The 12,365-nt window shown below is 42.9% G+C and overlaps 1 protein-coding gene across 1 annotated transcript in view; it reads right to left on the bottom strand.

Annotated features, from left to right (window-relative positions):
- TECRL (trans-2,3-enoyl-CoA reductase like) overlaps positions 1 to 12,108 on the bottom strand; it is a 35,793-nt gene extending 23,685 nt beyond the window's left edge. Inside the window, exons 1-4 of the mRNA XM_053361886.1 lie at positions 11,746 to 12,108; positions 10,143 to 10,194; positions 4,294 to 4,338; positions 2,791 to 2,894 (exon numbers count right to left, since the gene is read on the bottom strand). Coding sequence (XP_053217861.1) covers positions 2,791 to 2,894; positions 4,294 to 4,338; positions 10,143 to 10,194; positions 11,746 to 11,964 — 420 coding nt within the window. The 5' untranslated portion in view covers positions 11,965 to 12,108. The remainder of the gene's footprint in view (positions 1 to 2,790; positions 2,895 to 4,293; positions 4,339 to 10,142; positions 10,195 to 11,745) is intronic.
- Positions 12,109 to 12,365: the final 257 nt, after the last annotated feature.

Genomic DNA, 12,365 nt, shown 5'->3' with positions numbered 1-12,365 from the left:
TATATATGTATTTTGTTTTTTTAGCTTGATCAAAATGATTTATTATTTCATTACAGGTAGATAGTTAAGAGCTTAGGCAGCTTCAGTGGCGGGTGCCCCCCAGAATTCGGCGCCCGGGTGCCTCGCACCCCTTGCACCCCCAGGTAACGACAGCCCTGGTCCTTCCACCTTTGAGCATAAATTATTCTGGCCGGTGCCGTTGCGTAGAGAAAGACACTGAGTGCTTTCTTGGGTATTTCACCCTCTATTATACTCAATAGGAACATGCTGTGGCATCTGTCTATCTTGGATTACAATGGAAGAGTACACCTTTGGGGGGTGAAGTCAAACTCTCATAATTGCTGCCTCCTGTGTTGTTTTTGCTGCATTAGAAGCACCAAAGTGACCTTTCTGGGGCACAAGCCTGGGCAGTGAGTGTGGAGGTCCTGGGCTACCCAGACAACAAGACGCCCTTCTCAGCCTTGCTGGTGTGGTCCAAAGGAAAGCAGAGCCATACATTTGGCACCAGGTTGGCTGCAGGAGTTGCCAGAAGGAGACATACAAGATGCCATCCAACCTTCTTAGGGACTTGTGTGGGGTTTATTCCTTAGCCTTTTCTCAGAAAGCATAAATTAGTCAAGCTTGGCAATGTCACTGGGCATCTGTGGCATCAGTCAGCTGCACAGTCGAGGCACTGTGATGTCAAGAACAGAAAACTATTAAAGTTGCTTATTGACTTTGGGGGAGGAGGAGAGCACATTGAGGGGAGAAATTAGTAGCAACAATGATAAAAGCAGCTGCACTATAGATTATCTAAAGCGCTGGCTTTAGTTTCTTGCCTGCTGAAATTGGAGCAGGGTGCGTATTCACAAAAGAGTCCCGACCAACTGATACAAAATGTACTGAATGCTTAGTATGCTTCTGTGTGTCATCTATTTATATGTGGCAGAAGAAGAGAAGGGGTGGATGTTTCCGTTAATTCCTGATTCCATGAATGCCAGAGAGAATTTTCAATTCGGACCATAAGCATCATCTGCCTAGATCATTAATTTGAGAAACTCACCTTACAGTGATGGTGGTGACACAGCGTTTCTGAGTCACCACCGTATATTAAAGGCACATCCTGTGTTCTGGTTAACTAATCAAGAATAGCTCTTTCTTCACCTTTCTTATAGAATCTCTTCTCTTGCTACTTGGTGATGTAAATGCTACTTGGTGATACTGTTGGTGATAAAAAAATTGATCAACTGGTCTGGGTGACCTGGCTAGGAAGCATTTGCAAACAGTTCTTTTTTTTTTCATTTCCTTCCAGGCTATTGAGCCACATAGCTACATGAAACAAATAGGTCAGTAAAGTTTTTCATAGATTAGTAATATCTATGCACATTAGCAAGGCGAATGCGGTTTCCTCCATTTATCAGTTTAAGCATGAAAGCTCTGCATTCAGACCAACAAATACATTTTCAGCATGGTACTTCTCAACATGGTAGGAATAATGTTTGAAAGCTGCTTACCATGTGTGTCATATACCAATTCTTACATCCCGGGTGGTAGCTAGAGAAGTTGTAGGGTGTACTTTGATCTGTGTTTTTCCATGAACTGACCAAATTTGCATTTCTCAGATTAGGGATGTCAGAGAATTCCAATGAAAATGGCAGCAGAAAATTGCTGGTGCTCACTTATTTGTCCCATGTTTGGAATGGGAATAAATCTAGCAAATACAATTGATATTTGCTGTTGTTTTCAGTCTGAGAACGATGTACAATGATACATAATTGTAGATGTTCTTTTTCCAATTTGCATTACGTCTCCTCTGCACTGAAATGGTGTGGAAACATGTAATTAATGACATAATGTTTCACCATGGTGGACAGAGATGAATCATGTCACTTTTTGCAGCGGCTGAGCTGCAGCAGACCAGGGACTGTGCTGCATGCACTGACTACGAGGTGGAACAAGTTGTATTTATATAGCACTTTTGTATATTCAAAAGACAGCACGAGTATTGCTGTAATCCTCACAACCTTATAAGGAAGAGGAGTAGAATTCTCTCCATATTGCTGAGGGAAAGTGAGTTGCCTAGTAAGGTCATTGCAGAGTTGAAATCTACAAGTAAAAAGGTAAAGGTTTTCTGGGAAATGGTATATAATGAGTTAAAGAAAATGTTTAAAAATACTTTTATTAAAAAACCAGAAGCCTTTTTACTGGGTATAGTGGGTGAAGAGATACCAAGGGAAGATAAAAGACTGTTTATGTATGCAACAACCGTGTCAAGAATTCTTTTAGCCCAAAAAATGGAAACAGCAAGTAGTACAATGAAAGAAGAGTGGCAGATGAAGATGATAGACTTTGCAGAACTGGCGAAGCTGACAGGAAAAACCCAAAACCAGCACGATCAAGTATTCCAAAAGGATTGGAGTAAATTTATACGATATTTGAAAGATGGTTGTAAGCAATTAACATCACTAGCAGGGTTGTACAATGACTTGTAATGAGAAATTTTCTATCTTTCTATATTTATTTAAAGTTTGAGACATTCTGTAACAAGTCTAATTAGAATTGGAAAACGTATAAATTGCAATGATATAACGATTAATTTCGAAAGCCATGAGGTGGGAGGGAAGGAAGTCAATAGGCGCCAAAGAACCAGGGTGATATAGTGGACAATGATGATGTGAATGTACAGCATTAAATGGAAAATAAATAAAAATTATATAAAAAAAGAAAATGATAAAAACCAACAAAGCAAGAAGCACCTCTCAAGCTAATGCACAACTCTGCCGTGTGCATTTTACCAAAAGTTAAACTTACTGTTGTCCAGGTGACTTGCTGACCCATGTCTGTGAAATACAGCGTAATGATAGAAGAAGCTGCAAGGGCCTTTATGTTGACGGAGTCTCTCAAGTAAGACCCATCTATGATAACAAAGAAACAGAAGGAGGTGACATGCAGTCTGAACTGAAACACCGCTTATGTGTTACATGCTCGACCCAATTCCATGAGATGTCCGACTAACATACAGCCACTGAAATGCCAAATCTGTTTAGGTAGCGTTCAAATGGCCTCATACCACATTTGCTTCCTGCCAGTCCACAAATCACTTTTGAATGGGAACACAGGATTACACCAAGTCTGCAGGGCAGTCACTGGAGTATATACCACAGTGACCAAACATTACGTGGTCAGCGTTTGATGCAATACCTTCACAGAGAAATCACTTGACATTGATTTAAGGATGCGGCATGAGAGCATTGTCCCAGGTCTTATTTATTTGCTCATGTTGCTCAAATGGTGGACTTGCAAAGTGGGAGTTCCTCATGGCTCAAATTCACACTTCTAGCCCAGGGGTCAGCAAACTTACCGCGTCTAGGGCCGGTGTCTCCAGTGCCGATCACGTGGTGGGCCAGAGGGTGGGGGAGCACGTGCCCATACGCATGCACACATGCTATTTCCAGCACACTTCTGGGTCAGAGGAGCACCGGAAATAGCTTGTGCGCATGTGCACGGGCCTCCTCCGACCTGGAGGTGCACCGGAAATAAGGCTTGCGCATGTGCAAATAATGTTTGTGCATGCACACAAGCTATTTCCGGTGCTCCTCTGACCCGGAAGTGGGCAGCCGTGCAGCGCAGCACCGATAAGAGTGGGCATCAGCAGCGGGTGTCGCTGTGGGCTGGATAAATGAGTCCCTCAGGCCTTATCTAGCCCGCGGACCTTAGTTTGGGGACCCCTGTTCTAGCCAGTAAGGAGGACAGGCAAGCAATCTCCTTTCTTGCCAGCATGAAAGAAACAGAACAACAAAGATGGATCAGTGCTAGCGACCATGTTTGCGCTGGTTAGAGCATGGTTACACCATGTTTGCTCTGGTCAGAGAGGAAGTTTACCTTTGGGGCTACCACCCCTTCTTCACTTCCCAAAGATCTTCTGGCAAGACTAGCAACTGAAGATGGCAATGCATACATAAAATATAAGATAATCTTCACATTTGCAAATCTGTGAAAATATTGGGGGAAATCTAAACTGGCACAGTCAGTATAGCAAAACATTTATTTCTTGGTTTGTCTATCCATATTATAAACATTGGGAAGCTCGTTCTCACGTACGAAAGGTAATGTGGAAATTCATTCAGAAAACAAGCTCGGGAGCAGGGCTTCTCAAACTTGGGCCTATAGCTGTTTGAGGACTACAATCTCCATCATCCATGACCACTGGGCCTGCCAGCTATGGATGATGGGAGTTGTAGTCCAAAAGCAGCTAGAGACCCAAGTTTGGAAAACCCAGCTCAGGAGTACCTTGGCAGAAAAACGAGTACTTACTGCGTTCAAGTCGCAGGCCTATGCGAGATGGCGACCACTGGGGACCTGCATTCAAATAAGTGAAAAATGTACCTTTCACTCTGAAACATTTTTTTAAAAAGAATAAGAAGGTTGCTCTTAGAAAGAACAGTGTGGCAAAAAAATGAGAGCACAGTGCAAAAACAGAGTAGAGATTTAAAGACCTCAGCTAACCTAATAGAAATATATTTAAATGCCCTACTTTATGTGTCTTTCATATCAACCAGGGCACATATTTTCTGTGAATGTGAAATACATCAATTTTGATGTGTAGGTTGTCCGGGCCTTAAATAGCAAAGGTCATCATAAATGTCATTTAAGGTGAATGGGAATCAAGTGTCTGAGAATTCTCAAGAACACTTCGGTGTAACTGCAGAGAGATAACGGTATCATTTTGACAACCCTGTGTTTCATTCTCCCCCAGACTGGAAAATGCTCCTGGAAAGGAGCTATACCACCTAGAAGACTTTCTGTCTGAAAATAAATATATATATATCGGGAGCTTGCTTCACTTTGGCTGGACAGTGCTGTTAAAATTTGTGCTGCTTGTGTAGAGGAACTGAAGTACTGTCGTTGTTAAAAGTTTATAAAATATGAAAAAATATGAACAAGACACCAGGGAGTTTAGATGTGAATGCAAAAGGAAAACATATTTGTTTTCTCCCCAGAAATTATCTGGCCCCACTGCAATGGAATACAATGGATTTATTTAGTATTTTAATAGCTAGGATTTCTAGCTTATAAATGGGTAGATTAATCAACTAAAAATTTAGTTGATTGATCTCAACCAATTTTAACTGATGGGGTAGGGATGAAATACACACCTATTTATATACTGAGGCTACTTTGGTTTGGCTATGTGGGAGGATGCTGAAAATTATAGGCTGGTTAGCTTAACATCTGTCCCATGGAACCTGGTGGAAAGCTTTGTTAAATATGTAATTACCAAGCATATAGAAAAACAAGTCTTGCTGAAGCAGAACCAGCATAGCTTCTGCAAGGGTAAGTACTGTCTCCCATAAGATTTAGAGTTCTTTGGGAATGTCAACAAGTATATAAACAGAGAAGATCCAACTGACATTGTGTTCTCAGCGGGCTGGAGGAAAATCTCAGGTTTGCAGAAATACAAAGAGAGAGAGAGAGCGCTTTAGCGCTTTAGCAATAATAATAAACACCTCTCCAAGGGGTAGTCCCCCTTCCAACTAAGCATGCTCATTTAAGAAGGAATTCAGGCAGGGAATCTGGGATAGGGCTGTGTGGATGGATATAGTGACTAGCTGAATCCCTGAACAGAAGAAGCTCCTTACTGTAACATTTCGTTGCAGGCCCCATGTATAATCCTAATTGTGGCATTGGTTCTCTGAGTGTTAATCCTTACATAGCCAAAACACAAGACGAGATGTCAACAGGCTTGAGGAAACCCAAATGTTTAAAGAAGTACAAATATATACTCCATCTCCTCAGAGTATTGCAAAAGAACGATGTCAATCAACATTTGCTGCTGTCCTTTCATACTGCATCATGGTGTGGTACGCTGGTTTGACATCAACTGATAGGAAGTGCCTACAGAGGGTGGTGAATACAGCACAAGATATTATGGGCTGTCCCGTGAATCCGCTGGATGAAATAGTGGAAGATTGTTGCCTCAGGAGAGTGAGGAAAATTCTCAGGGATGATTCACACCCTGGCCGGCACTTTCTTGATCTTCTGCCCTCAGGCAGAAGATATAGAAGCGTGATTAGTCACACCAACAGGGTAAAGAACAGCTTCTATCTGTGGGCTGTTAGGCTGCTGAATGAAAAGATTACAACAGGGCAACTGACTTTCGGGTTTGGTGGGTGTGCGTCAGTAAATTAGGGGAATTAAGACTAAGAGAGCTGAGTGGGGGGTGCTTGCGTAATTTCACTGTATACAAGTTGTACAAGTGACAATAAAGTATTTCAATTCTCTCTCTCTCTCTCTCTGTCTCTAATATATATATATACAGCAGTACCTCAAGTTACAAACGCCTCAGGTTACAAATGCTTCAGGTTACAAACTCCGCTAACCTGGAAGAGTTGCCTCGAGTTGAGAACTGGAGAATGGAAATCGTGTGCCAGCGGCACAGCGGCAGCAAGAGGCCCCATTAGCAAAAGCACGTCTCTAGTTAAGAACAGTTTCAGGTTAAGAACGGACCTCCAGAACGAATTTAGTTCGTAACTAGAGGTAACGCTGTAAAGGAATAAATTTTCTAAGCGAACAACAAAAAAAGCAACCCGAAACCACACACCCCAGACTAATGCAGACTAAGCATGCTCAGTATGTGCAGAATAATGTTGGGTGTCTGTTATGAGGGTGGGGGGAATGAAAAGCAGGAGGACAGGGGCAGGGGTGTAACTAGCTGCTCCGGCATCCAGAGGGTTGGAGGTGGGGCGATCTGCCCACAGCGGCGGGGCAGCGATCCATGCACAGGGATGGCACAGCGATCCACCCGGGGGGGGGTGCCGTGGTGATTTACGCATAGTCTGCCTGGCGAACACAAGCCCCACGCAGCCATTTCGGACAGCATGGGGTCCCGAGTCACCGTGTCACTCCCAGGAGAGATGCGTGGCTTGGGCGCGCTGAAGGCCAGGCACTACGGTAAGTGCCACCCCCCACGGTTTGCCATTTTGTCACCCCCCCCTCCAGGATGGCACCCGGGGCGGCCTGCACCCCCTGCACTCCCCTTCCTACACCCCTGGGCAGGGGGATGGCGCTTCCTGAAAGGTGGCTTGGCTGGTTGGCTGTAACACTGAAGAGGACCCCTTTTCACAGCATTGTGGTGGCTTATTTTTAGCTCCCTCTTAGTTATCAACCAAATCAGGAATCAATCAAGGCTGAGCTTTATGTATGAAAGAGTGGTGATTAAAGCTATTTTATCTGCACCGCCTCCATAATATTGGGATAGCAGCTGCACACATTTCTATTTCAACATTGCATATAGCTGATTAAGCCCACTTTTTCTCTGATTAATAAAATGTGTGACACTGGATTATGCTGATGCAAGTATATCACCGCTGATGGGGAGAATGGACCAACATGTCCTTATGTTCCAATATTTGCACTTTCTGCCTAAAGTGCTCACGCAATATGCCAACGTGCTTCTCCCGCGCTGCTGTCGCAGGGAGTCTGCACTGCTGCTACCCCCCTCTCCCGGGTTGTGAACTTCAACCAGGAATCTTGCAGTCTTAAAGTAAATAAATGAAAGATTCCTGCAGAAAGCTTTTTACAGTACTTATTGCTTGGATTCACTTTAACAAGTTTTAAAGAACAGCCATGATCAGGGTGGATTTTCCTACATCCTTTTAATCAAATTAAACAAGTCTGCATCAAATACACAGATGAGAGGCTTGCAGGGAAACCTAGCCCAAGCTTCCTTTGAAGAAAGGCTGGTTAAGGTTTAGCAAATACAGTAGACCTGCAATTTACAAGAATTTAACATTCAGATTTATGTGCTTGGCTTTTTTTTTAAGGGGGCAGAAAGTGGGGTGGGTCTCCTGACCTGATTCAGGTCTGCTGCTGACGGTACAGTGGTACCTCGGGTTAAGTACTTAATTAATTCCGGAGGTCCGTTCTTAACCTGAAACTATTCTTAACTTGAAGCACCACTTAACCTGAAGCACCAGCTAATGGGGCCTCCCGCTGCCACTGTGCCGCCGGAACACGATTTCTGTTCTCATCTTGAAGCAAAGTTCTTCACCCGAGGTACTATTTCTGGGTTAGCAGAGTCTGTAACCTGAAGTGTATGTATCCTGAAGGTACCACTGTATTAACTTTTTTTTAAAAAAGCGAACGTAAGATCTCCAGTTCCACTTCTCATTTGGCCCTGGATGTAAAACTTTTAAAAATTGTTCCTTTCAGTTTCAGAATTAAACTGACAGCTATATAATTAAACACTTAAATTAAAAAAGAGATATTTTCAAGGCAATTGCATTAAGCACTAAGTCCCTAAATGCAATACTTTTACAACTGGGATTTCTCTAAAAAACTTGCCAGTATTTGTGACTGATTGCCCTGCAGTGGGAGGAAAGAGAAACACTTTCTGATTCAGAGAATAAACATTCTGCATCTTCATAAGTCACATGGGGGCTTTTTTGTCTCTGAATTCCCATGTGGATGAGCTCTAGACAGAATGAACACCAGCACTAGAAGACACTCAGCTGTCTCTAAATATCTATGGCCCGTAGAAAACTTGTTGCTCATCAGGCAGAATTTATCTCCTACAGGTATGTGCCTTCTTGACACATACATATAATAAATTGCAGCAAATTTCAACAGTTCATATAACTTGCATTGAGATTGTGCACAATGCGGCGAAGCAAGACTATGCACCATATTACAGCCCATTCCCCACCCCCACACAAAAAGAGGAGACAAATGCCTCCATTACTAACTCCATCCACTTAGCAGTAAGCTCCATTGAGTTTAATAGGGAGTACTTCTGAGTAAGGGACGTGGGTGGCGCTGTGGGTTAAACCACAGAGCCTAGGGCTTTCCGATCAGAAGGTCGGCAGTTCAAATCCCCACGACGGGGTGAGCTCCCGTTGCTCGGTCCCTGCTCCTGCCAACCTAGCAGTTCGAAAGCACATCAAAGTTCAATTAGATAAATAGGTAGCGCTCCGGCGGGAAGGTAAACGGCGTTTCCGTGCGCTGCTCTGGTTCGCCAGAAGCAGCTTAGTCATGCTGGCCACATGACCCATAATAATAATAATAATAATAATAATAATAATAATAATAATTTATTATTTATACCCCGCCCATCTGGCTGGGCCTCCCCAGCCACTCTGGGCGGCTTCCATAAAAGCCAAAAATACAGTAAAATATCACACGTTAAAAACTTCCCTGAACAGGGCTGCCTTAAGATGTCTTCTGAATGTCAGGTAGTTGTTTATCGCTTTGACATCTGCTAGAAGGGCGTTCCACAGGGCGGGCGCCACTACCGAGAAGGCCCTCTGCCTGGTTCCCTGTAGCTTTGCTTCTCGCAATGAGGGAACCGCCAGAAGACCTCAGCTCTGGACCTCAGCGTCCGGGCTGAACGATGGGGGTGGAGACGCTCCTTCAGGTATACTGGACCGAGGCCGTTTAGGGCTTTAAAGGTCAGCACCAACACTTTGAATTGTGCTCAGAAACGTACCCAGAAGCTGTACGCCAGCTCCCTCGGCCAATAAAGCGAGATGAGCGCCGCAACCCCAGAGTCAGTCATGACTGGACCTAATGGTCAGGGGTCCCTTTACCTTTACATTTTACTTCTGAGTAGACCTGCTTACCTCCAACCCAGTTACCTTGCTGTTTGCTCTTCCTTTCGCTGTTCTCCCCTACCATTTTCGCCCTCACTACCCATCTTTCTCCCATGCCTTCATTTCCCAAATGGCTGTTTCCATCCCCACCAGTGGAGAACAAACCCTGTAAAGAAGCCCATTCCAAAAGGGCTTGCTCCTGCATTGCTTCAGGCTGTGGCAAGTATGAAAAATTACCGTATTTTCCACCTATAAGACGCCCCCCATGTATAAGATGCCCCCTATTTGGGGGGACTCAGATTTAAGAAAATGGGGGGAGATGACCCCGTGTATAAGACGCCCCCTAATTTTTGACATTATTTTTTAGGGAAACAAACCAGTCTTATACACGGAAAAATACGGTATGTTGTTTGCTGCCTCTTGGTCTGCCACCTGGGGCACAAGCCCCCTTTTGCCTACCCCTTTGATCTGGGCCTGTCTCTCTCTTTCACACACACATACAGTTTATTCTGAGTTCTTGGTGATAGGATAGGAGACAGCTTTTTCCCTATGCAAAAGGCGCCGCCAGGTACTTACATACTTTGTGAAACTTATGTTTTACATCGAGAAGCGTTGATGATGGTGGTATCTGAAAATTGGAGGGGAAGAAAATATGTTGTACTTGTTGTACTGTTTGTTTGTTTTTCACTCTGCTTTGCTTTTGTATTTCTAACAGACCCCAAAGAGGTATTTAAGATGAAAACATTTCGCTTTCAATCGGAACTGTGCCATACTCACTGGGCACAACTGAACCAAAGTCAAGCACTTTAAGTTCCATTGTTCTCATTTTTATTTATTTTTTTAAAAAGGACACACATCTCACAAATGCAGCCTCATGTAAATGATGTAACATCATGCACATTAAGGCATGCATGTAGATAGATGTTCAGTTCCTGTGAACCCATGAGCTGGTGTCAGAGCGGCTGAATGACTGAGCTATGAGTCAGTAAGTTCAAATTTCACCTCTATTCTGCAGGCACAAGATTCCTTTAGGCCAGCAATTCTGTCAATCCTTTATAACATACGAGCTGCAATACGGGGTTGTTCTAAGGATTATAGGTGAAGGAATTTTGCGCCTTCTAAAGTACAGTGCAAATATGTTATTATTACCCTTCTACCACAAAAATGGCCTGAGTGCATCCAAGAAACACTGGTTTCAAATGAGAATGTAAAACGCAGACTATTATAGAAACTGAATACCTCCTATCAAATTAAAGTAGTAAATCTAGCTGATATATAACAAATATAGATAAATATAGATGTATGCAGGCTTATCTGGGACTAAGTCCTACTGATTTACTTTCTGAGTAAATATGCATAGGATTGCACATCCTGAAAATCAAACATTAAAATACCATCACATGTCAAATATAATCTGCTACCATAATATCCAATGTTAAATATCATCAGATATCAAACACTGGCACTGAACAGCAAGATTCTGAATATTCAGCATTATTTTAATGTTGAAATCTGCAGTAAAGGACATTACGAGTGCAAACTTGTTCTGTCTTCCTGCAGATGAATCTATAGCAGTTGCTAAGTAGGAGTCAAATACTGTGAAAAAATCTAGCCTAGAATATTAAAAGAGCATTCATTTATAGTGGTGGGGGGGAATAGGCAGAAAAGCAGAATTTGAGATTTACAGATAAATGCATCCCATCTTCCAAAGCTTAGTTCTGCACTTAGGTCTGTTTGATTCACTGCCCTGTTTGAAAGTTACAGGGTTTCATCAGTGCCACAGGGTAAAAAAACAAAAGGAAAATCTGTCCTTTCCTATGGAAAGTTAAATATAAGCTGCAATATGAACATCACAGAAAAATAACACAATTTGATTCTTCCTATCAAGCTGTAGAATGAGTTAGATGCATTTACAATTTGGCCAGGAAGGAGGTTAAAAATTATTGCATGTAGCCATATATATATATATATATATATATATATATAGGCAGGAAAGCAAGACTCAGAATACTCCTAACCATGTCTACTCAGAAATAAGTCCTATTGAATTCAGTGGGGCTTACTCCCAAGTCAGTGGAGTTTGGCTTGCAGGGCAAGTCATGCATTTAAGATCACACATCCCACAGCATGCTGGAGTAGGTAGTGTGTGATAAAAAACATACAAACCACATTGACTCACCTTGTCCACTACACAAATCTGTTTTTTGCTGTGGGCATCAAGGATCTCCACTTCAAAGTAAGTCGTTTTGGAGTGCCTTAAGACTGGAGGTGGTTTCAGGTGGCCGGCCGAGAGGACAAGCTGAGACAAGCTGAAGAAACTTCTCATGTCATTATGTGGCAGTGCAGGTCCAAGGTCTCTCTTGTGCTCCGAAGAGCTGGGCTTATGTCTCCTGAACATGGCGGGGACAAAACACTAAGGCCTGTCATGTCAACGCTGGACACCTCTGAGGAGAAATCTGTTGTCCCGGCATCAGTTAAATACAAGCACAGGCCAGTGGAACACGAAAGGTCAAGTGACATTCCATTTGGAGACTCTTAGTTTTATATAGCAGGATTGGAAACAATGGCTCTCTAATCCGTGACTATATTTAGCGGGCTATTGTAATGTGCTGTGTTACCTTTTTTTAATTTTAAACACAATGTTTGAAACAACATGTCCTGTTCAGTTCCTTATCTTCATTTGCTAATAATTACAAGCCAGTCCGTTTAAAAAAAAAAAAGGAAAAAAAGCCAGAGCTATAAAGGAACCAGAAGTGATATGCAATGGAATGTCATCATTATCTATAGAAGCAGGGTATG

The sequence above is a fragment of the Podarcis raffonei genome, chromosome 13 (genome assembly GCF_027172205.1).
Source record: "Podarcis raffonei isolate rPodRaf1 chromosome 13, rPodRaf1.pri, whole genome shotgun sequence".
Taxonomy (NCBI): domain Eukaryota; kingdom Metazoa; phylum Chordata; class Lepidosauria; order Squamata; family Lacertidae; genus Podarcis; species Podarcis raffonei.
Note: the sequence above shows the minus strand (reverse complement) of the source record. Positions and strands in the feature narration are given on the sequence as shown.